Source organism: Acomys russatus, chromosome 21, assembly GCF_903995435.1.
Source record: "Acomys russatus chromosome 21, mAcoRus1.1, whole genome shotgun sequence".
In the NCBI taxonomy this organism is placed as follows: domain Eukaryota; kingdom Metazoa; phylum Chordata; class Mammalia; order Rodentia; family Muridae; genus Acomys; species Acomys russatus.
Genome location: NC_067157.1, coordinates 40,495,586 through 40,522,215, shown reverse-complemented (window position 1 = coordinate 40,522,215; position 26,630 = coordinate 40,495,586). Strand labels below are relative to the sequence as shown.

At 39.1% G+C, this 26,630-nt stretch overlaps 1 protein-coding gene across 3 annotated transcripts in view; it reads right to left on the bottom strand.

The window, feature by feature from the left end:
• The window catches only part of Utrn (utrophin), a 490,302-nt gene that overhangs the window by 32,330 nt on the left and 431,342 nt on the right, over positions 1 to 26,630 (bottom strand). For all 3 annotated transcript variants that reach the window (XM_051164610.1, XM_051164608.1, XM_051164609.1), the window contains 4 exons: positions 21,841 to 21,926; positions 17,702 to 17,859; positions 15,056 to 15,222; positions 11,159 to 11,270 (listed from right to left, as the gene is read on the bottom strand). In XM_051164610.1, the coding sequence (XP_051020567.1) occupies positions 11,159 to 11,270; positions 15,056 to 15,222; positions 17,702 to 17,859; positions 21,841 to 21,926 (523 nt within the window). The remainder of the gene's footprint in view (positions 1 to 11,158; positions 11,271 to 15,055; positions 15,223 to 17,701; positions 17,860 to 21,840; positions 21,927 to 26,630) is intronic.

Genomic DNA, 26,630 nt, shown 5'->3' with positions numbered 1-26,630 from the left:
AAGAGGACCTGAAGTTCAAGGTCAGCCTGGGCTAGCCGGGGAGGCAAATAAATAAATGGCAAAGGAGTTGAGCAAGAAAACAAAGCAAACAAGTGCACAAACCCTTCTAACCAGGCATGGTGGCGCATGCCCATAATCCCAGGATTTGGGAGATGGAAGTAAGAGGGGTAGGAGTTCCAGGCTAGCCTGGGCTACATGAGACCCTTTCTGAAAAGAAAAAAAAAAAGTATTTTAGTTTCTTCACTAATTTTTATACTGAGGGAAAATGTGTGCCACCCAAAGTTGTAACCCAAGGCTGTTATTTCACTGACTCCGTAATTTCATCACAACACTAAAGGAGATGTGAAAAGTGACTCTTCCCATAGTGGCTGAAGTCTACATTCAGGATAACAGAATGTAATTCTGCAGTTGGAACAGAGCCAAGGAAATTAATTAAGCCAAATATTTTGCACTAAAAAATGTAAAATATTTATATATACTTGGTCTAATTAGCCACCTAACGACAGCACCTAATATCTCTCTGTTTTATGGTGCTAACTCAATGCTTTGGCAAAGAGAATCCAGCCACCTAGCACAATGGATCATCAAATTCAATTCTCCCTTCATATTAGATACAGTGCTTTGCTCTTTAAAAGCAGACAACTGTTGCTATTATGGTGGGTGGATAAAATGAAAAAGAACTTGCTAGAAATTACTGTGCAATTAGCCAACCTGTTAAACGTCACATGTATTTCTTGCAACATTAGAGTTTTCTTTCCATTCTATTGAAAATAGATTCCTTCCTCACATAATATACCTGATTCCAGCTTCCCTCCCTCCACTTCTCCCAGTATCTTCCCACCTCTTCCTCTATCCATGCCCACTCCTTTTCTGTCCTTTATTAGAAAAGAGCAGGCTTCTAAAAGATAATGTGAAAACATAACAAAATAAAATATAGCAAGATAAAACAAAAACTATTACACTGACAGTGGGCAAGACAAGCACCTCAATGGCAGACTTCTGCTGAAAAGCAGCCTGCTGTGCTTGCTGAAGACTATCTGATGTCTTTGGAGGGCTTAATGTTCCCAAATACCTTTGCTTCCTTCTCTCTCCCCTGGGTGGTGATAATCTTGTAGGTTCTGTGGCTAGTGGTGGCCTGTCACCCCCCAGTTTTGTTTGAGGACTTTCTTGGCACAGGATTTTATTACAAATATTGTCTATGTGGATTTCTTGTTTGTTTTTGGTTTCTTTTGTTTTGTTTGTTTGCTTTTCCTAATGGCCCTTTTTATTTTTATGTAACTCACAAATGAGAGGATTTGGAAAACATAGAGAGACTGAGATAGCCTGAAGCCATGGAGCCACCAGCTCCCTCTAAGTCCCTCCAGACTGATTATTCACAAACCTCAAGCCTATAAGAACTCACATGCACAAGAGAGAGTTGCCCCCCAGACTGTTCTCTTTTTCCTTTTTATTTCTACAGCTAATGATTGTGAGCCATTGTGACAATACTTAGAACTGAATAAAAACACAAGTAGGCGTGTGAATATGCAAGATTAACACTCCATTATCCTGCAGTAAAGTAAAGCAAGAGGTTCAAAGCATATCTAAGTAATAGTAATAGCTAGTTCTCCACTTGCTCTCCATCATTATAAATGAATGAATAAAATCTTGGAAAGTATTTCCTATCTATAAAATCTACCATAGAACTAATCTACTCATGTGAGCATCTACCAAAACCCTAAGGTGTCGAAACCACACAACTTCATCCTTCAGGTCCTGCTGTACCAATGGCAATACCAATGATAAAAGTCAGCTATACTTTACTATACATAGTATATTTATATATAAAAATAAAAATGAAATAAATATATATAATCTTATATATGTTTACATGTGTCTTTTGCGTGTATGTCTGTGCACCACACACATGCAGTGCTTGTACAGGCCAGAAGAGGACATAACATTCCCTAGAACTGGAGTTACAGTTAGCAGCCTTGTGAGTCCTGGGAACCAAACTCTAGTCCTCTGTAAGAGCTGCCAGTGCTTTTAACCACTGAGCCATCTTTCTAGTCCCCTTCAGGAGTATTTTAAAATTCTCTCCAATTACTCCTTAATTGAGAGCAAATATAGTCACTTCAGGTGCAGTATACTTTGAAGTTATCTTTGGCCTCAGTTGCATATCTCTGTATTAACACACATGCATGAATCCCTGTGTCCCTCGTCCATGTGTTAAACTGCATATTCTTAGCTTAAATGTTGACGCCAGCACACTCTCGCACTTCAAGCACTTTGATGGATGACTGAAAGGCATTTCCCTCTCATTAATGTGACTCACAAACAAAAAGGCAAGGCCAAGGTGCAGAAAAATTGAGAATTCAGAAATGCTAACCTCCGTGCTGTTTACTGTGAAATGACTCCTTGAATAAATTGTTCTTCCACTTGAGCTCAAGAACCATCCATTACTAACGCCAGAGAGGCAGAAGGCTCCACGCAGAAAAGGATTGTTTATGATGATGCCAAAAAAGCCCCAAGGACAAAAGAAAACTGCTAATTTCAGATCAATTTAAACCAAATGAAAAAAGAACCAGAAATAAGCAACACGACATTTATTTTTAACCTCCCAGGGACTTTCTTGGTCAGTTCATAACTGGAATAACAGTATTGTCTCTGTCCACACATTTCCAACATTAGGTTTTTCAGCTATTAAAGTCATATATTAATAAGTTATACAGTAGAAAATACAGAAGTGAAATGATGTAACTCAAGGTTATATAAAAACGCACAGTCATCTGACATGTGAATAAATGACGAAATGTTATAATGTGGGCCATGTTCAAACACTAGAGTTAGTGAAGCAAAGCGCACTCATCCACAAGGTCTACTGCTTGAATACAGGGCTGATGTACACATGCACACTTTAGGACTGAAGTGCTCCGTTTCATTATTGTAAGACTCGGAGACTTTTTCTTTTCTTTTCTTTTTTATGGCAAAACTAACCCTGGTTTTTCACTGTTTTCAACAAGGTAAATTTCTGACGCGTTTGAATTTCTATGGCTTGGTTAAAATCAGTAAGAGAAACTCAAAGCCATTTGAGTCTTAATGGAAAAACAAGAACTAAAGGTTAAGTAATATTGACAGAATCGCCAAGAATAAGACGGGTAATAAGCCACCAATGTAAAGCAGAGCTTTTCTCAGCTTCACCGTAAGAGCAAATGGCACCATCTAAATGCGCCAGGCTTGCTAGGAAACCAGGGAGATAAGAGCCGAAAAAAACACTTTGGGATGCTAAAGTCAGAGAAACAGCAACAGTGCTGCATTTTTAGCATATTGGCCAATATCCCAAAGTGCATCTGTAGTAGCAGGCTGCCAACACAAACCATGCCAACTTAACAAGGAAGGAATCAGCACTTTCTTACAGTTGATAGTCACAGCCTTCTGAACACAGTGATGCTGGCAGAGGGAGGAGACAAAGCAACTCGTGCTAGTTTGTCCCATTTTATTCTTTCTCTTTGATTTTTTTACTTTCACCGGTACAATTAAAACGGCAGAATTTGGTGTGCTCATATCTCTTTCCATAAAGGAATTCGGATGCTGATGACAGTGTCATATAAAAGCCAATAGAAAGGCGGGTTTATGCTCAATGAGACTCAGTACATGTTACCCCACATTATGGCATTTGACAAAAAACAGCAGAAGCAGAAAGTCCATTCTCTGATCTTCTCCAAAGAAACTCATGAAGCCCTTCTTGGAGAGGGAGGAATCAACATCTCTGCCTGTTGCTAAGTGCTGAAAGTGTCCCACAATTAGTGTTGGAAACCAAATTCCCAGGGAAAGATGTTGAAAAATCAGATGCTAAGACATGATTAGGTAATGTGGGCTCTGATGTCATCAATGGATTAATGCTACGACAGATGAGGGTTATGACTGATGCCAATGCCTGATGGCATAGATGTGTGCAGTTCTTTCTGTTTTTCCCTCCCTCTCATTTGTGTTATCTTGTGATGTTCTTCAGTGTGAAATGACACAACACAATTGTCATTAGCAGACACAGACTTTTTCATTTTGGATATCTCAGCCTCCAAAACTCTGTGACAAATAACCAGCTGTGGCTTATAAATTATTTCTTTGGAAGTGTTCTGCTACAGCAGCAACAGATGACTCGGAGCAGTTTTTTTTGAAGACACAGGACATGGAATAGCATCTTCATAAGCAGGCTTTGTATTTCTCTAGTACCATGGGCTAAGTCACAACCTCTTTGTTCATTTAGACTTCTTTTGCTGCCCACTCTTCATGAAATTCTTAGCGTTAAAGTAAATAGGCTTTCCTATTTCCCCGGGTCTTCATTTCATTATGAAATGCTCCAGAGTCCAGAAAAACATGGCATTAAATGAACTTATATGCCTTTGATAATGTCTTCAGTTCCCTTACAATTCTTCTTCGAGCCCCACCATCTATAACCAATGTACTCTTGAAGATGTTTAAAAGATAAAATGTTATACAACTCTAAACTGTCATTTTCTAGAGATGCAGTGATGATGTCTTAAATGTCATCTTACTTCTGAAATCTTCTGCATCCCATTTTGGTTAAATATTGGGATGCAACTCCACCTTAGACGGTGCCAGCACTCAAAATATGATTCAGCCTAAAAGCAATAACGTGAGGAGAAAAAAAATCTTTTTGGCTATACCTTTTGGAGCCTTCCTTTCATTTTGGGGGTGATGGGGAGATACAAATAAAGTTTTCCTCACCCCAACATTTTCCTCTCTAGCACCTTCACCTGCATTAGTGTTTCTTCACTCCGAGGAAACCCATGACAACTGCAACGCCATAACTACTGCTCCTTTGGCCTTCAACTGAAATTCTCACTGCCTAGCTGTAAAGCTGCTGAGCAAGGGCACATCTCCCGCAATCAACTTCAGCTGTGCTCTTGTGGCCTGGGGGCAATCTTTACTCCTCTCTTGGTGACTCCAGACTGACCCTAGCAGAGATTACAAACAGTTCCTCTTCTCCTTTGCATTTGCCCTATTCAGTGCTCACTCACAGTTATAAATTATACACACTCTTATAAATCATGTGCATTCCACAACTATGAAATTTAATGACATGCAAGTACTGGCACAGCCATTAAGAAAAGGGGTCTGAAATCCTCCAAAGAAAGATCCACACAAAGTGATCTAGAATCCCGACTTCTAGACACACATCCAAAGACATTAAAGTAACTTCAAGTTCTCGAAGAGGTACTGCAGTCTCACATTCCCTGTAGCATGATGTGTAGGAGCAGAGATGTAGAGTCAACTTTAATATCCAACAATACATGAATAAAGAAAATCACACACACACACATACACACACACACACACACACACACACGCATACCATGGGGGAGGGGTATTACTCAGCCTTATAAAAGAAGGAACTCCTCCTATCTGTAACAACAGAGGTTAACCTGGGGAAATTATACTGAGTGAAATATTACAAAAATCTCATTTATACATAGAATCTTTAAAAATAATTCAGAAGTCAAACTGATACTGTCAGAGGGTAGAACGGCCAAATCTGGAGAGAAGTTTAGAAATGGAAACATATCTAAACTGTGGGTTGTAAGGTCTGTAACATCGGTGACTTCCAGAGTAGATGGCATGGTAGCTCTAGTTAAGAGTGTTTGCTGGGTCTGGTAGGGTAGCCCTGTACTTCCAGCCACTCAGAAGGATAGAGCTGGAAGGCTGCAAGCTCAGGGTCAACTTGAGCAACTTTGAAGCTCTATCTCAAAATGACAATGCTTTTTAAAAGATCTGGGATGGAGCTCAGAGGAAAAGTAGCTGCCTGTGTGAGACCCTGAGATTGGTCCTCCATAATGCCCATTACAAAAACAAAACACAGGCAACCAAAATGTTGTATAGATGAAATTGTCAAGTAGTTTTAAAAAGACTTTTGCATTCTCTAATAAAATAAATTTTCTAATTCAAATAATATGTTGGTAATTTATAACAGTGACATATTTAAAGAAGACTGAATTAGGGGAGTTTTTGCTATGGAGGTAAATGGTTTTATTATTTAAACATGATGGAAAGTCTATCTGAAAGTAATAGTGTGGAAAGGTAGGATCCTTGAGAGTGGATTACACCACAGACTCTTACGGGTAGTTAAGATCACAAGAGCTACCTTCTAGCAGTGAAAATCCCCGATACAAAATGCATTTGGCTCCTTCCTTACTTGAAGAAACAGTAGCCAAGTAAGAAGCTGATCATTTCACGTCACCTACCTGTGGTCTGTTACAGTAGCCTATAAGAGGTTAAACTTGGTTGCCGAGTGTTCTCCAGCAATCCATGTATTAAGGGCAATCTCCAGGAGTGTCCTCATTGGAAGTTGGTAGAAGCTTTTGAAGGTGAGGCCAAGTCATTGGCAGAGTGCTCTTGAAAGGGATTGTGAGAAAATGAATCTGCACCTTTTCTCTGCTTGCATGCTTCTACCATAATGTACCATCCTTTCCAGAGGCCTAATGCCAAAAGGAGGCTACAAGGAGTGCTTTTGTGAAAAAGAAGGATGCATGTGGATGGAGAGCAAAAGGGGCAGACATTAAGGATAATCATGCTGTCTCTTGAGCCTAAACTTTGATTGAGTTGAATGAAGGAATTATTAAAGCACAAAATTGGATTAGAGAATAGTAACTGTTAGTAAGAGTTAAAGATAATTCCCTAGAAAAAGAAAAATTCTGCTCCATTTCCTCATGTAAATATTTTATTATCAGTATTATAAAATACCTCCATGAATCATGATAGCTAATTCATACACCATTAGTTTTTCTACATCTAAACACAAATTCTGACAAATCAAGTAATAAGCTGATACGTTGGTGAAACATTTGGGGAGTACAGAGGACTTAAAATGAGGCTTACAAATTATTATTATTATTATTATTATTTTTAGCAATAAAAGCATTGAGAGAAGGGTAAAATGTGACCTTGAAGAAGAAAAGGATGAGCCAGTGATGTGAATGGACCATCTTCTTAACCGGAAATGAAAATGGGTTGTGAGAGCTGAAAATACCAAGATGCTTATGGAAAGGTCATATCCATTTAATGTGCAAGTATCACTTATTATCACTTTACTGAGAAAAAAAGAAGTGCGTGTTTAAGCCCATTTTTCAAGACAGATGTTAAGGGAAAGATGGATGGACCATAAATACAGCTTGTTTAACAAGAAGACAGCAGAAAGAGAAAGGAAAAGCTCTAAAGAATGTAGGATAAGAAAAAAAAATAAGGAAATAAGTTAAGCCATGTCATACCATTGAAAACAAGAGTATGCCTCTAAGACTAGGTTTACAGCAGTATCTCGGCACTTCAGAAAAGGCCATAGGTCAAGCCCTGCAGTAGATTGCTCATCTAGCATGCTCTTTGGTAGGTTGTTTGCCTAACATGTGGCTATGGCACAAAGCAGATAAAAAAGAACTAAAAGTTGTAGGTTAAATGTCGAAACTAACCTGGGTAGGACTGCCACATAAGTTCAGGAAAGGGCAAAGGACCTCCCAAAACATGATGGGAAAAAGCATGGTATCATCAAGGAAATGAAAGGGTCAGCTGGAATCTCAGTCACTTGGAAAGGAATACATAATAGAAAGAGTTTGGGATGACTTAAAGCAGTGGTCCTCAACCTTCCTAATGCCGTGAATCTTTAATACAGTTCCTCGTGTTGTGGTGACCCCAACCATAACATTATCTTTCATTACTATTTCATAACTGTAATTTTGCTACTGTCATGATTCATAATGTAAATATCTGTGTTTTCTTACGGTTTTGGTGATTCCTGTTAAAGGACCAACCATTTGACCTGAAGGCGTGATGATCCACAGGTTGAGAACTGCTGACTTAGCGGGGTTGGTTTGTGTGTGTGTGTGTGTGTGTGTGTGTGTGTGTGTGTGTGTGTGTGTTTTCAACACTGGTAGTAGGAGAGGGGACTTCATACATGTATTCGTCATCACAGGCAGCCTTCCATTGGCCAATGATTATTAAGCATGTCTTGATTTCAAATTGCTTGGGGATGATAGAAAACTATCAGAAATGATTGTATTTACTAAGCCTAAATATAGTAATTCTACAGCATTACTCTAACCTCAGTCATTTATCTTGATTTTCCCATTTAATACTAGATCTTTATAATTAGCTCCCTAAATTTCTAGCTATTATCATGTGAATATTAATATTATATTTCTTCCCAATCCAGATCCCTTATAAGGATCTAAGGGTGTCATAAAATGATACCGCTTTCACCAAGCCTTTGACTTCCATTGTACCTTTCATTGGACAGAAGGTCTAGGTAGTTAGAGTGTTCCCATGCTCATATGATTCCCAGCTCAGTTTAATGGTCCTTCATGGTCGTTTGAGCAGGGACCCCCACCTTTTCATTTTTCTCTGGGCGTTTCCATTTAGGACCCAGGGTTTCCTGCCATGCCTTGATTGAAGGACAGGTTCCACTTGGGTTCTCTACCTTCTTGTCGGCCTCTTTCCTGCCATCGGGGAACTTTCTGAGAATGCTGCTTCTTCCTTCTGTGATGTCCCATCTGTCACTCTACCCTGTTCTTTACCTGGTTGCTGAATCTCTCCACCTCCAAGTTCAACACAAAGGCCGGCTTCTCAAACAGGACCTGGTTTCTCTGATCAAATCTATCTTCATCTCATCATCCTATCTCCTTTTCCTGCTCTTCAAAGACACTTGCTACATCTTTAGTCATCCCATGTCTTTCGTTTCCTTGCTCAATATCATATATCACTCCTTCCTATGTAGATAGTAGCACTTCCCATAAAAATAGAAGCACATCAGTATTCTCCTCTTTCCTGGGAGCAACTGACAAATCGTTAAGTGTTGACACTACAAACAGAGTCTCTCCTTAGCCTACCTAAGCGTAGAGTTCCTAGCCTTCTCATCTGTTCAAGTTGTAACTTATAAAAATAGTACATCCTCAGTTCAATGTATTCCATCCACCCCATCCCACTCTCTTTTAAAAGACTGAACAGACATTACCTTCCGTTCTGGTAGCTCAGGGTTGCCTACTTCTTACATCCCTCAGATTCACTGAACAGCATATCTACCTGGAAGAAACTATGCTGCTCAAGAAGTTATGACTGTTTGTCCTAACTTAAAGCTGAAGACGAACCTTGACCACTCCAAGAAGACTGGTCCAAAAGGAATGGGGATTCTGAATCCTTGCTGGGGCCCTGAGATGGTTATGATCTCTTAGAACTCAGGAGTCTCTCTTCTGAGGACGTAGCAAGCTGATCCTCTAAAAGGTGACTATTAGGCAGAGGTACCATGTCTCCCAATCTTCACGCAGCTTTATCCTAACATCACTAACTGCAGACACAGCTGGTTTCAGGTATCACACTGGCTGCCTTGACCATTTTTCACTTGCCTTCTACCTAGCTCCACTCCCTGTTCCTCTCTCTCCCTTAGCCACGGTCCCCCTGTAACACACTTAGATATTTCTGTGCCCTGGAGTGTGTGGACATGTTACTCACATGTGCATTGTCTACTGTGTAGACTCTGTCCTTGCCACTTCAGCAAGTGCCTTGCTCTGATAATAATGCCTGGCACATGATCAGAGTTCAATATTAGTTTGGTTAGTAAATAAATTAATAACTATAATAAATGACACTTCCCTAGCTTCCTTGGGAGCAACATTTTCTTAGTTAATGTTAGGCATCAAGGTTATTTCATCCATTATAATTCAGCAACATTTTCTAGACAATTCTTCTCAACATGTAAGAGTCTCTATTTACTTAAAATAAGACACTAAGAATAGAAGAATTATATGTGCATATTTTATAAGTACTGCTGCCTTTGTATAGATTTATGATCCAAAAAGTTACTTACTTCTCTAAACCAAAGAAAATACACAATACTATGAATAAATTTTGGCACGATTTGGAAGAAAACTAAGGGATAGCAACTAACAGAAAGTGAGGATAATCTCAGGACAAAGCAGCTTTAGATCAAAAGAACCACATATCTGGGGAGCTATGACAAAATGAACACATTAGCACATGTGACAACATCATGTGGTGCCAGAGACCTCTGTTATAAATGACTCAGCATCAAGTATTTTGGCCATGAAGATGCTAATATTCATTGACCTAGATCACCCGCTTCTAGTCATTTCCTCAATGGAAATATAATTTATATAACACATATAAAGTTCTGCCTTCTCAGTAATGCTTTTAAATGTTGCTTATAGGAAACTGAAGACCTAAATTTAAGTAGATGTTAGGCCAATTATAGTAATTTATTTAATTAATATTTTGTGACAGAAAGCTGAAAATGGGGGGCAGCTATTATCTACAAAGTCAAATGAAAAACTCCAGATTGAAAAAGAATCTATTAACAGCAAGCATGGTGGTGCATGTCTTCAATCCTGGCACTCAGAAAGCAGATTTAGCTGGATCTCTGTAAGGTCAACACCAGCCCTGTACACATAGTGAGCACGGTGCCAGCCAGAACTCCATAGAGTTTTTTTTTTTATTAAAAAAATTGAGTCAATATATACATATATACATTTTATAAAAATAGAAAATCAAAAGCATTAGAAGGTGATTTCTTCAGAAGCTAAACATGTGAATGAATGATAGTTTTTATTTCTCAATTTTTCATTTTTGATAGTGTGCAACCTTTTTTCAGAAAACATCCTTTAAAAGTCTAAGATAAACAAGGTTGTTTTCAGCAAAGTTTCATTTTCAACATAGATAAGTCAATATGAGTTCTTAATTTGTTTGCAAAAAAGGTTAAGTTTAACATCAAAATACATATTTGAAAAGTTATCAAATTATATTTGGAATAACAGAACTTTTCATAATTCAACATGAGAAGTACAAGTACTTAAAAAAACCAAAAATTAGGCCCATAAATTACTGATGGAAGTTTAAAAACATAGTTAAGTAAAATGTATTAGATAAAAATGTCAGGACTAGCTGGCCAGTGGTGGTGCACCCCTTTAATCTCAATACTTAGGGGAGGCACAGGCAGGCAGACCTCTGTGAGCTCGAGTCTAGCCTTGTCGACAGAGTGAGTTCCAGGATAGCCAAGGCTACATTGAGAAACCTTGTCATGAGAATCCAAGAAAAGCAAACAAATAAATAAATAAAGCAAGCAAGTCAGAACGTTGAGTTGATTCAAAAGCTCTGTACTCACTGGTATGCAGTATTCCACCATTGGGTAATGTAATTTGTGGCCCTTTGCTGTTCTTCCAGAAAAAAAGCAACTCTGGCAGACGTCATAGTTAAAATGCTTTAGGCTCCTGTATCTGCAATGGAGAAAAGAACAGGCATCGCTCCTGATACTTAATACAAACTGCTCACTCGGTTACAAGTTTCAGGGTCCAAACCAGCAGGCAAAGCAATTGGTGCATCTGCTACAGATGCAGCACTTTGAATCTCAGCATCAATTTAGAAGTGACAGTTTATCTCTCCAATGATGGAGGTGGACATTTTTTGGAATTTATTTATTTATTAAGAAGGATTCGGGGATGAGGAGGAAGGTAGAGACCTTGCTCCTCAGTTCTTTTTATGATTTTTTTTAAACAATTTTTTCTATATTACTGAGCGTTATATGCAGTTATGTAATAAAATATGATAAGCATATGCAAACGTGTCTCAAGAGTCTTAAAATATGCCTGCATATGTTTACACATGAGGAGACGTCTAATATCAGTGTCAGCAGATTCTGCATGATATCTGAATGTGGACCCAAAAGGACAGAAAAAAGTTATGATAATGAGTTTGATACATACAATTTTAAAATACCAAGGAGACCACTAATAAGAAATGAATATAAAATTCCATCACAAGAGCATTGGGTTTTACAATGAGCATTTTAAAGGTTCTGTTTAAAATAATCATTAGAGAAAAAAAAAAAAAAAAACCACAGTGAGAAATACCTTGTAACCAGGAACAAATTAAATACAATCCTGATCATTACACAGTCTTGAGAGAAGTAATGTTTTAAGCCTCTACACATCGATGTCTATTTGTAGAAACTACACTCTAAGCTCCAAACTTCTATGGGGTCTGAAGGGAAAACACTTCCCAAATCATCCACTCAATTATGATAACTGGTGGCACTAAGAAACATACATTATACCTCTATTTATAGATGGGGGGATTCCAAAATGACAAGACTAGCAGAGCCGAAATAAAAAAACACCATAAAGGTTACGTGAGGCTAATATTATAAACTATTAAGTGATGAGGGGCTTTTAAAATGACTTGCAAAACTGTTTTGCAAGTTATCTGAAGACCACCTATTTATACCAGCTTCATTATGGTCCTGGTTTGATATATCACATATACTAATATCTTTTATTTTATATTTATATTTATATAAAATTACATATATCTTATGTTTTACCTATTGGCATAACTTGACAAGTATGATTGACATCATCTCTCCTTAGTGGAATCTTGTTTAGTGCTGCTAGCTCTTTCCTTTTCTTCACCAGTGAGAAACTCTTGTAATGTCAGCACATTTTAGCAATGTGCTCTGCTTAAAATACTATTTCTTAGTCTTGCTTTCTGATGACAGTAAGCAGGGCAATCCAGGATGAAGTCCTGGGCAAGAGCTCCCACTGGGATTGTAAGAGGCTGACTCAAGTGGGAAGAAGAACACTCCTACTAAAGATGGAACTGACTTCCAGAAGAGCCAGTTTGCTATCAGGAGGTCATGGTGAAAATCCAAGTCACAGGTTGGGGATAACAGGGATTATAGAGGAAGAACTGAGAATCACGATGCAGCACCAGTCTTGGTTGGTTTATCTTTGCATTTTTGTTTACATAAAAAGAAATGAAGCCTCTCATTCATTCATGCTGCTGTTGACCAGCTGTGTGTAATTTTAACCGAAACAGTTCTCAGCTTGGTAAACAGCCTGTAGATCTAAGATTTTATTAAAATTCATTTTGAGGGACTGGAGAGATGGCTCAGCAGTTAGAAGCACTGACTACTTTCAAAAACAGCAGATTTGATTCCCAGCGCTCATATGGTGGCTAACAACCATCTGTAACTCCAGCTCCAGGGGATCTGATATACTCTTCTGGCCTCCATTGGCGCTGTGTGTACATAACACACAGCAGACAATATGATACACATAAAATAAATAAGTAAATAGAGAAGAAATTTAAATTCAATTTGAAAGGATTTAGTAGCAGTTTTACAAAAGTTCAGCACAGACAAGCAACAGAAATGGCTCAGAGAATAAGAGTGCTTGCTGCTCTTCCAGAGGACCCAAAGTTGGTCTCTAGCACCCATGTTGGAGAGCTTATAACCACCTGCACTTCCAACTCCAGAGAATCTGATACCCTTGTTTGGCCTCCATGGGCATGTACACACATACATGCACATTACATACAGACGTAAATAAAAATGAGTTTTACATTTACTCACAAACCCACACTTTTCATGTCTTCACTTTACAGAAAAGTTCTATGTTACCTGTAGACTTAGTGTATTTTTATATTGGGGTGACCATATTTAATACTGTGATGGGCGATGGTGTAAAGAGATTGTTGTCTATTTCATTTTGGTTTCTTATACCTCTCCCCTTTCTACCCCCCTATCCCTCCTAATACCTTCCAACCCCAAACCCCAACACTAGGTAGGAGAGAAAGAAGGTTAGTGGGAAAATGAGGTGGAGTTCTTGTTAGCTACTTCTGGCTGGTTAGGGTTACTGGGTTCTTTAACAAAATACCAACCTCAGTCCTCAGGGTATCAAGCAGCCTTCTTCCTCCTCTGATCAGGTCTTTGAAGTGTTCCTTCTCTCTCTCTCTCTCTCTCTCTCTCTCTCTCTCTCTCTCTCTCTCTCTCTCTCTCTCTCTCTCTCTCTCTCTCTCTCTAAGCTTCATCTTCCTCTCCCTGGGCTCTGATATTTATACCCTCTCTGAGTCCTCAGAATTCCACTATCAGCAGATGGCAAATACCACACCCCTCTCCGAGCCACATGGAGCAATTATCAGCTGTGGATAAACTAAAGGCAGGCCCATAGACCACATTTGGGATTAAAATAAAAACATAACATAACTGGCTTCTTAAAGAAGCCAAAACTTCAACCACAGCTGTCCTTCTGTGCTGCTCTGGACACATTTTATGTGGTAGCTATTCCTAAGAAAAGGTGGGACAGTCTAGGAGGTCTAATGCACACTCACTCAAGAAGAAATGAAAGAACCAGGGTGAATAAGCATCACACCCCACGACAACCATGGTACATAGGTCTTACACAGATTCTGTAAGGTCAGAAGCCAGTGACCTCATCACAATGACAGTTCTATAGCTAAGCATGAGTATTCAAGTTCAGGTCCTTCAGAGCTGACAGAAAACTGCTGGGCCTGGTAGCACACACCAGTAAGCCAAGTATAATCCAAATACTGGGGAAGAAGAGACAGAAAGATGTCTGGTGCTTGCTGTTCAGCCTAACTGAGTGAAAGCTCCAGGTTTAGTGAGAGTTCTGTATGAAAAATAAGGTGGAGGGTGGTTGAGGAGGAAGATGAAGATCCTTGATGTCAACCTCTGGTCTCCATGTACAGGCACTCACATCCAGGAGTATGCATATACATCCACATAGAGGGAAAGGTGGGGGTTGGGTAGAGAAAGAACATACTCCAGTAGCATTATTATTGGACAGGTGGAAAGTGGGATTGATCACAACAAACTTAGCAGAGGAAACACGGAGTTATCTGATGACTTCTCAGTTCATATTTTACATGTTGCTTCCATCTAAGTTTGATTCCCGAACAAATTGGAACAGCCAACAAATTCGCTTAGGACTATATGTACATAATCTACAATTTAATTGCCCTGTATGATATTCCCATGGTCTCAATAAAAAGATATTTATAAAACTTCCTGATTCTGGACTAAAGTATTATAAATATAAGAGCAAAAATAAGTTTGTATATAGGTGATGAGAAGGAATGCCACTTTAGAAAGATGGACAATGCTGAGCATAAATGTATTCAGGAGGCAAACATACCAGGAGACAACAGGAGACCATAGAAGGAGAACAGACACCACTGAGTTCCGGTTTCTCTTAGTGCACCTCACCTGAACCCAACAATCGGGCACTCTTTGCAGATGTTACACTTGGCCTGATGTTTCGCAGTTTCAGCAGCTGCCACACGGTGGAGGACCGGTAACCACACCATGGACTGTGGTTCCAAACGCATCCAGTCTACAAAGTCCTTCCCACTGATCTCTGGCTTGTTGTTATTCTGGGGAAGAGACAGAAAGTGGAGAATAGCTCTTGAGTGAAGCTGCAGCAAGTGCTGCTGCTGCTGCTGCAAATTTGCACAGGGGGAAAGTCACATGACTCCAGTTCAGTGGAGTCACAAATAGGTTCTTCAATGTATGACAATTCTAGAAACTAAAATTAGAAAACTGCAGGGCGGGTGTGGGATGGGGGCCAGGGAAGGCAGTCATATTCATAGAAGGGGGGAGCAATTCTTTAATGCTGAACTTTTATTTTTATTTGTTTCCCCACTGAAAACAGGGTTTTTCCTTTGTGCAGTTTGCCTGTCCTCACTGGCTTTGTTGACCAGGCTGCCCTTGAACTCACAGAGATCTACCTGCCTCTGCCTCTCTGAGTGCTGGGATTACTAGCAGGTGCCATCAAGTCCCACCATTAGGGTGCTTTTTCAATGTACATACACACAGGTACACTTTCATGTATGTTCCCATGCGTGCAGAGGCCAGGGGTCAAACTCAGGTTTCATTCCCAAAGTACTATCCCTCTTGTTTTTCAGACAGGATCTCTCTTTAGCCTGGATTTCATGTGAAGGCTAGATTAGCTGGCCAATGAGTTCCAAGGATGATCCTGTCTCTGCCTCCTCCATGCTGGGATTACAAGCATGTGCTATGTATTACTGCACTGGACTTTACTGGGTCACAGGGATAAAGTCCCAGGCCCTTATGCTTACACAGCAAGCCCTTTGCAACCGAGCCATCTATCTAGCGCCCTCAATGCTCAAATAAAAGAAAAAGAAGAAAGCAAGATAAACCACACGATTCAAAGTAATCTTTCTTATATGCATTTTTAATTCTTTAACACACACTTATCCACGATGGTAAATGTAGAAATGTAGAAAGCTGAGGACTCACTGGAAACTGAGCAAAGTGGAAAGCCTTTAGGAATGCTGAGTAAAGGGAGCCATTGCTGCATCCTGCTCCTGTTCTGTCACGCCATCCCACTGGAGGCAGACCAGTACAAACAAGCTTTGCAGGCTCTCCAAATTAGAGCATATGTGGCATCTCAAGTATTCTACAAATCCTAGTACTGAGTGATTATATATGAGAGGAGAGGTAAATTTCACCAACTGTCTCTTCCTGCTGTGGCTGAGGTCACTCTGTGCACTGACATATATGACTATAAATCATATTTAGAAAAAAAATCATTTAGTATTTTTTTGTTTCTAAAATAAGAAAAAAGGCCATTATAAAATGTAATAACCCATGACATTGATTCTCCTCAAAGATACAGTGCGAGCATTTTTTTCTCAGCAGTGATAAATCATTGGCTATGCCTTGGAAAAAATATCTGTAGGCTTCTAACTTTATGCATATGGATGACATCAGGAGCATTTGTAAATGTGCTTATGCACACTAAGCATTTAAAAAAGAAACTGCAGCTCTTGCCCAGGTGAAAATTAGCAACACAGATCAGTATAAAACTTTGTACATGGTTCTTTGTGTATGTGTATATACTCTTTAAGCGAAGATGACTATTTCTGTAATACCTTTCTATTTTAAAAGCTCATCTCTGCAGAGAACGTTAAGGCACTTTTATTCCTTTGATAAGTAAACATGCATCAAAATCAACCTGAGGTTCAGTGTATTATGAAGTCATAAGCAAGCCTCGGAATGTTTATGCTCTTCTGCAGTGCACGGGGCAAGCCCCTCTTGATGCACCACCAAGCAAGTGCTGTCAGAAATCCTGTGTTCAGTACATGTCACACCTGCTGGAACCTTGATCTTCAGGTTCTCAGCCTCTAGATCGGAGAATCCTTGTCTGTTGTCTGTAAGTCGCCCAGTTCACATAGGATGCAGCAGCAGCAGGAGGAGGAGGAGGAGGAGGAGGAGCAGACCTTGGATAGACATGTGCTAGGCCCAGCTTTTGTCTTCAGGAAGCTTAGGTGTGCAAAGGAGAAGCAATACTAAACGACTAGCTACACAACTCAGTATAAGGTCGTGCTGTAGTGAGCATGGGGAGGGAGAGGATGCGAGGGTTGGGGGAGTATTGGCATCTGATAGGGTTTGAGGAGGGCATTCAGAGCACCCAAGAGCCAATACAACGTGTGAAGGACAAACAGACTGAGCAGGAGAAGCGAGTGTGTATACAGAAAGGGAAGAGCATTCTAAACAGAGGACACAAGTCTAAGGGTGTGAAAGGAGGCATCAAGGAATGAAAGCTGAGAACAAGGGACAGGTGACAATAAATAAGGACAAAGCCAGGGTACTGTAATTCAAATCATTGCACTTCATGAAAAAAGATCATCTAGGCAGGTTTTCCTGTGCCTTGTATCAAATGTGCCTGAAGAAACAAAATATCAACTCCTAGGGCTGGTACCCAAACCTTCATATTTGGTTCTTGTCCAACCTGTTGACTCCCATCTTGAGAACATCTTGAAGTCCCTTTCTCAAGACATCCCACACATGCCCACCACCGCCCCCCCCCCCCCGCATGCTCATGCCTACCTGCTGGAAGCAGCTGCGAACACTGGGCTCAATATTACTGCCCCCAAAGGCTGCTACTTCCCCCAGCTGCCTAGGGATCTGGATGGCATCATGCAGTAGCAGACCAAGCTGCCGCTGGTCACACATCTCTGTTGGCCCTGCCACCTCTTTAAAGAGACCTACAAAGAGGGGAAACAAGATGTTACCGTCTACTGCTCAAAGCGGTATCTAATGTAAAGCATATCTTCAGTGATGTGGATTGAATTATATAAACTTAAAAAAAAATGAGGAGGGACAGGATCCAGATGAGGTGTCTCTATTCAGTTCTGAGGCTCTGCTATCTGTAATCAGAATCTCATGAGCCACATGTCTGAGGATAATCTTATGTCATAAGTCAATACATATAATCAGGTCAACTAATACAAAATCATTTTTAAATAAATGAACATCAGTTGGTCTTAGAGTCTCTATAAGATATTCCCTTAAGAAAGAGAGTGGGATAAAACAAAGCTTCCTTATGATTGTTGAAGGATATAGTTTATAAAGCACATCATTACATTTTTTTCAATTGACTTACCAACTTTTGTGTTCACTCATAAATTCAATATTCTATGAACATACATTCATCTTCTATTAGGTATATCTTTGTTAGTATCTGCTTTGTATTGTAAACACCAAAAGCATAATGATGTTTAGTTTTCCATTTTAGGAGCTTACTATCTATATAAACTATTTTTATTTTATTTTCTATAATGAAACTATTTCAATTTTAAGACTTAAAAAAGCTTGTGTCCTTTGCCTTTCTTTGGCTTTTCGATGTATAAACAAAATAAGCACTGGTTTGTTTTCTAACACTCTTAAATCAACATTAAAACTCCTCTTTCCTGGATATGTATCTATAATCCACTAAGGGTAACATTTTGAGGATTACAATTACTAGAAGATTCCCAGTCAAGATGCTAATATAGTAGAAGCCACGTTTTCCACAGGGATGCACAGCTAATCAAAACAATCTCCTTCGTTATAGAACTCAACACATTTGGGTAGCATTTTCAGGTACTAATGGCTCAAGAGACAGACTATCTATGCTCGTCTTGTGATGCTAAGAGTAGAAGGGGCGTGAGTACTTACAAGGTCCTACAAAATCATTTTCAGACAATATCCGAAAAATAAATAGCAGATAAAATGCCAGTCTCCTCTTCTCAAAGGAGAAGGACGTGAGCTCTAACAGTGTCGACAGTAATGTTCCCAACTGAAGCATACTGAGTGATATTGACACAGTAATTGTCATCAAAGTACAGTTTTAATTATAAGCACATGAGGGGAAAACAAATTCATTTGAGATTAACTTAATTATTGTTTTCGTTGAGGTTTGTTTAGAGCTCCACTTGTTTCATTATTAAAAAAAAAAAAAAAAAAAGAAGACTACTGCACCCCCAAAATGTTGGCCCAGAATTCTTATAACAATGCTTACTGTGCATCTATGTACCCGGGCAATAATCTTGACAGAGAAGCGCACGTTTTTAAGAGCATCAACTCTGCCCAGCTTTCCTGCTTTAAGGCAGAAAGCTATACTGCTATGTGCATTCACAGAACACAGAGGAAAAGCCTCACCACGTATAGTTCTATGCTACTATTAGAGTTGGACACAAAAGGCTGTAACGGCATGAGAATGGGCCACAGCCTGTTGCTTAATAAAAAAAACAAAATAAAACCAACCAAACAAAACCAAAAAAAAACGAGACAAACATAAAAAAGAGGAGAGGGAAGGGGCTTTCCAAATGATGCTTGCTGATTGTGCATCTGCTGATGCCAGCAAAGCCCCTGGCCATTTGCTGGGAGGGACGTGGGGTGCTAGAATCTACTCCAGAGGCACTCTCAGTAAGTCACAAGTCATAGGCCCCAGTGAGGGGAAGACTCTGACCTCAGCCACCACAAAATATTCTTCCTATATGGATGGCTCTTGCCATCGAGTCTAAAGAGCAATTTGTCTTGAATATTTAAGTTTAACAAAGGAAATAATAGGGAAGAGATGTTCTCACAACACTGGGGAAATCAAAAGTGGAATTGGAATTACCGAGCATCTCAAAATAAGAAGCAAAACTGAACCTCAGAACACTTCCAGACCTCAGTATTGAGGTGAAGACTTAGATTAAAGATTTAACCCATGAGACTTCTTACTTAATTATGTCCTAAACTGGCAACTGTCGTAGGTTATATTAAGCAGCAAGAACTTGCAATACAGGGGCTTTGGTTTCCTGCCCCAAATCTGAGCATTTAAGGCTGTTGTGCAGAAAATGCAAAGCCTGAGACTGAATTTGCATTCGTTTTAGAGTCCATTCAGCACCATGACATCACTGCCACTTTTATAGCCCCAAGTCTTTCAGGAGCATAGAAAACCCCGAATCCCAGATGATGAGAAAGACCAATTTTCTCCTAATTTTGGAACACTGTTTTTTTTTTTTTTTTTTTTTTTTCAGTAATTCTTTCCTTTCCTAATTATTTTAAAAATGCCAAGATCTCAGCTTTGTGAATTGTATCCTTTCCTGATAATAATAAAGATCCCTGAAGTTCTAGACAAAGGGCCACCAACAAAACATTATGTAAGGCTTCTTTCCACTTCCTGTTACATGGCTTGCAATGCTCACAGACCATCAAGGACCCTCACCTCCTGATCCTACAGTCAGACTAAGCTCCATATAAATCAACATCTCTTTCCTGAACATTCTTGCCAAATTATCTGAGAAAATCATGCCTTTAGGCTCTAGCCTTGACACTCAAAATCAACCAATCTAACAGTAATCCCAAAAGGTCCACGATTTTGAATACAGTGTGCTTTTAGAGAGACAAAATCTGGCTAGGTTATAAGAACAATGATAAAATACCTTCATTTGGGGGAGAAGTTTGTTTTCTTGATTCTAGAGGTGAGTCCAAGGGCCTTCTATATCCTTGGCATGTTCTGGGCTGCGAAGTTACTCACAGACCCCATGCTTCTACTCCTTCCTTGTATCCACTTTCTGTCTTTTGATATCTGTTTATGAATTATCCTTCACCCTCTCTTTCAAATACACACACTTATCTGCACAAAATCATCTGGAAATGGGTTTGGCAGCTTCAAGTTACTTATCTTTTATGGACAAATAAAACCAGAAGAAGACACGTCACCATGGTGATGAATTTGGAGACACATGTGGATGCTGATCATTTATTTGATATTTGATTTTTTATTTTTGGCAATTTGTAATACATTACCTCAACTTCCTTTCAATGCTACAGTTGTTAGCATCATCTTTCACTCTCTGAAATGCAGCCCAGTGCACCAGGAAACAGAGGGAGCGTTATTTTTGGCTAGAAGTATTCAAGGGGATCAAGACATACACTTTAAGACACTTGGTCACTAAGGGAGAGAGGTGTAAATGCTAAATGCAGGTCCCTCTCTTGAGTATATCAAGATACAGTTCAGTAGTTGCTAGCAAAAGGGGCACGGCTGGCTTATTTAATGACTATAAACAATCAAAATTAAAATTAAAAGCATTTATCATTTCATAATGTCAAAACAACAAAATATCACTATTTAGAATTAATGCTAGTAAAAGTTTTGGATCATCTTATCTTTCTTTTTCTTTTTTTTTTTCTTTTTTAAGCATTGAATATAACAGAAGAAAAGAGAGGAGAAAAGGAAAAGAAAAGGGGTTGTGGAATAATAAAAATGTTGGGTCTATAGCTATAACACTCATGTATCCACAGTAAATTTTAAAAAGTATACATGGTAGCCAGAAAAAAGAAAAGATGCTTCTAGTTCAAGCCCAACATTTTAATGGGTCACAGCCTTGACTAGACTCTTGACTTATTTTGGCATTAATTTGCTCAGCTAAAATGTAGACATTGTAAAACCTACAATTTTGGGACAACATTCTAAGATTTAAATGGCATACCCATTTCTGCTTGGTTCTTATGAGGCACCTCATCTGTGGCCCTAAAATCACCTTTTTAAATTCCCCAAACTTGATTCTCTTCACACTATCCTCTTTCCCCAAACTGGTACACACATAGTAGTGATTTCCAAAATGTAAACTACATTACAGCAAGTTATATAGTGTCAGTCCCCAGGAAATGAATATTATCAGGAGAAGCACTATGGTAGAAAGGATCTTACATACATCTGTATTTTTCTTCTAAGAGGCCTTTGGAGAGAGACATAAGTCCAATCTTCAGACTCTGCACTCTAATTTTCCCAGTCCGGCCCCTGCAATTGTAAGATAGGTTATATGCATTAAAACTGTACACAGTATGCTGATTGCCATGTTCTTGAGAGCAGACCACTGCATAATGAATGCAAGTTAAAGATACAATCTTTCCACTTAGTTTTAACAATTACTGTGAAACCTACACCACAACTTCATGACACAGTTTATCAAAATCTTTGAACAAGTCTAGAAAAATACACGGAAGTCCTTTTACATACAACACACAGCCCAAGAACACATTAAAGTGCTATGAAAAAAACAATCGTATAGCTAAATACATTTCACTTTAAGAGATGCCATAAAAAAAATCTGTTGATTATAAATGTAAAATCAAAATATACATAAAACTACACAGCATATGCAAGTAAGCTACACAAAGTCCATATGCAATTTTATATAGCAAGAGAAGGATACTGATAAAAATTAAATGTGAAAAAACATCTATGTAGAAAGTTACATGTTGAAGACTTAGCACTTATAAAACTTTAAAACTTGCTGTCTTCATTTACTTTGAAATTTATCGATGTCTGTAATTTTAACAGTGAATGATTTCAAATAGATAGGTGTGACATTTGTATTAGGGGAAGCATGAAATTAAAATTAAAAATGAAATGTATTAATTAATCAGCACTAGAAAATACTTTCTCAGTAAGCCAGTGAGACACCATTTCAACTTCACTTGTGAATGAGCTAAAAAAAAAGATTTATTTTATTTGTAAAAGCAGGACTATCTTTATTCAAGTGTCTATCAAAGTACTATTAAGCTGTTGAACAAACGCTGGTCATGGTAGTAGATACCTGGGAAGGGGAAAGCACCAAAAACTTCCAGAAAAACACCACATGTCCCATTACAACATCTTATCACTGTATTTATTATTTCATAATGTCTGTCAGTTTTCAGTTTAGGTTTATACTCTGAATTTTCTTAGCTTTTAAGGGATTAGATATGATACGCTTAAAACAAAAAAGCAAATGCTGACGTTATTCTATAGGCACTTAGTGTGGTTGTTTGAATGAGCAGTGTCCTTATTGGTATTTGAACTTGGTCCCTAGATGTGGTGCTGTTTGGGAGGTTTGGGAGTGCGGCCTTGGTGGAGGACCTCTGAAATTGAGGGTGGACTTTGAGGTGTCCCAGCTGTCACTCTGCAGCCATGCCTGGCGCTTCCCCCATGGCAGTGATGAGCTCTTGCTGTTGCAGCCTCCACACTGCAGCCATGCCTGGCGCTTCCCCCATGGTGGTAACGAGCTCTTGGTCCCCTGGAACTCTAAGCCCAAGCACACGCTTCCATCTATGAGCTGCCTTGGTTGTGGTGTTTTATCACAGCAATAGAAGAGTAACTAATCCGTGTTGTAAAGCACAGCATTTTAAAACTACATTAATATTTGTTACATATGGGTATAGTGTGAAGAAATCTTATTGCTACACTGCCTTTAACTCTTAGTTTACTGGTGTTTTGTTAGTTATACTAATTAATATTCTTCTATTCTCAAGAGAGAAATGATCCAGTAGATGTCTCTATATATACCATGACACAAAAACATAAATCCTTTAAAAAAGAAAACATGCTTAAATGATAGCAAAGTGTGGCAGCAACACCTATACTCTCATTATTCATGAGGCAGACACATAAAAATTATCACAAGTTCTAGGCCAGCCTAGTCACAAGAGACACTAGCCAGTTTCAAATAAACTGAGCCATGCTAAAAATTGTGTTTCTACTTAATATGTTTTTTTTAGGGTTTTCCTAAAACCCTAAAAACAGACATAGGAAATAGACAATGCCAATCCTCATCTTTTCAAAAGTTGCAACATGTTTATCCTCCGAATTTACTTTTAGGAAAACAATAAAGACTATTGAACGAATGCACGAAGAGACTAACGCATGAACGTGGGTAAGCACAAAGCAGTCCTTTAAGGGACCAGAATAGTCCGAGTAGAGCCTGACCTCCAGTCTATTTGGAAAACACAAGAGATACACACACACACACATCATCAGGAAGACAACTGAAAATGCCAGTCCTCTACCCTGTCCACCACCAGCTACAAAGGCTTATGTAATCTATGATCCCAGAGCTGTTCTATGAACTTTAGGAAACAAGAAAAGGTAAAGGACATGATTCTTGCTCAATAAACTCACACACTAGCTAGGGAGGTAAGATGAGAGAATGACTAGAGAAAAGACATATCAACCCCTATGTGTGGAAACGAAAAAGAAAGCACAAGGTCACTGTGGTCGGCAGGTTTTAGTGAGAGCACGTTGAGTAGTCCACAGCCTCCCACAGTTAATAGAGAAGTCCAGTTTCAAGGCCTGCAGTTGGAGCTCAGTGGCAGAGCACTTGTCTTACATGGAGGAGGCTCAGGGTTGAATCACTAGTACTGCCGTCCTCTTCCTCCTTCTCCTCCTCCTCCTCCCAAGAAAGACAAGTCTACCATCAGGAATGGGCTGCCATGGTAAAAGTTTGGGAGGAGGACACAGGGATGGGTGCAAATACACTCCCTCCAAAACGTAGGGTAGAATGAGCATTCATATGTAGGCACACTGGCTGAAAAATATGTCTATACATGGGACCATACCATAGACAGTTTTGGGGTCAAAGAGAGTATCTAATCAGAGATGCATCTAGGAGCTAATAAAATGTCTCAGTGAGTGATATAGGCCAATATCTAAGTATTCCGTTCCCCTGACAGTTTTTAATAAGTAACTTCTGAAATTAGTTTAACTGAGAAGTTAAGTACCTTTAAAATTATATTCATCTCAGAAGAGTGGGGGGATATGACTTACTATAACAAATGAAGCTAATATTCTCTATAGAGAAAAAAAATGTTTGAGCCAAGTGTTCCAGACTATTGCTCTGAAGCACGATTTAAATGGTTTTGATTTCCATTAAATCTAGAAGGAAGATTGTGAAATTAAGACTTTTTAACCTCGCAAGATGAAGCTTAAGAGAGGCTGTGAATTCACAAATGGAATGAATTTGATCGCTACAATTTATAGTGCCCTTTTCTACATATATTAGCTCACTTGCCCTCCACACTCACCTTTTGTGTGGTAAGCTGTGCAGATAGATTTACCGCAGTTTTTCAGGTGAGAAATTGAGATGCCAAAGTTAAGTGGTTGCCCAAGTCACATAGCAACCAGGGCACAAAACTGAAAATAGTAGGAGGAGCTAGGTACACGTTAGAATTCAAGAGTTTACTTGATTTATAATGTATGATTGGCCTAGGTATAACAATATGATGAGACTGTCCATGCAACCAGGACAATAAAATCTACACAGTAGCCCCAGAACTATGATTAATCTGTCACAGGCAGTTACAGATAAACTCTGGTATCTCACTGTGTTGGGTTTGCAATCTTCTAAATAGAGGGCAGAATGGAAAGATCATATCTCATATCCAAGCCATATTTAGAATTTTTTTTTTTTTTGATCTCCTCTATTCGCATGACTCATTATTTCAAGTTGAAGTTGAGAAGGTCTGCCCTGGTTGCATCATACCTCAGTAAATAAAACAGTTGAAAATATGTAACAGTGCTATAGTTTAGATCTAAAATGGCCCCCAAGGCACTCGTGTTAAAGGCTTGGTCTCCAATGTGATGGTGTTCTTGGGAGGCAGGAGAAACTCTAATAGATGTCCTCTGAGAGCCAAGCCCTCCAAGGAGATAAAAAGCATGTCCTCTCTTTCTTGCACTTCTTGGTCATCAAGTGAACAGTTTTGTTCCATCAGCATTCCCCACCCGGCTATGCTGCCTCATCTACAGCAAGAGGCAAGCCATGGATGGAATCATCTCAAATGACTATCCAGAACATACCTCTCTCTGTGTGTGCATTGATTTCATCAGCTATTCATGATAGTGTTGGACGACTACTCACATGTTGAATGAATGTATGAATGAGTGAATGATGTCAGAATAGGCAAATCAATGCAACTCTTTCACGAAATCTGCTCCTCTCTTCGGTATGCACTAAACTTTTCCTAAGAACCTCTTTCTCTCCCCCAACACCTGTGCTTAAAGTAAATCTATATTAAAACGTTTTCTTAAAGAACTATAACTCTATTACATAAAGCTTTAAAAAATAGTTGAATATAGGCATCATTTTTAAGTCCAAAGACTTCTAAAGGTTCTATAACATCCAGGATCCCCACTCTGGAAGGAGTAAATTACAGTTGATCAGATTCACTCAGAGTGCCATTGCTTGAAATAGAGTTAACAGCTTAGATAAATGAATAAGCCACACGCAATAGAGAAGCTTAGGCAGTCAGCTCTGGGCATCGGAGATTACTGCCTACAGAGTCACTGATTCTTCCTTAGCTTCATTCATTTACTCCAGTGAGTAAATGATAGACTCCAGTGAGTAAATGATAGACAGTGAGACTGAAGGGAACCCATCTGACACAGCAGAATGATTGATAGATTTCACTTGCATAGAGGGAAGGTAAGTCTTGCAGGCTTTTTTCCCCATGAAAAAGAAACAATGATGCATTTCAAAGTATTGTCTTTCAAGTAAACAAATATATATTTGTTTATCATTTCCACGTGTTCAGTCTGATAGTCGGAAATGGAATTATGCCAACACTGAACTCCCAGACAACGATTGCATCTTAACAATGTGTCACTTCTGCCTTGTTCTAGAATGGGAGCAGCATATATGTACATTCTGAGCTTAACCGTGCTCCTCTGAGGTTCACATGCTGAAGTCCT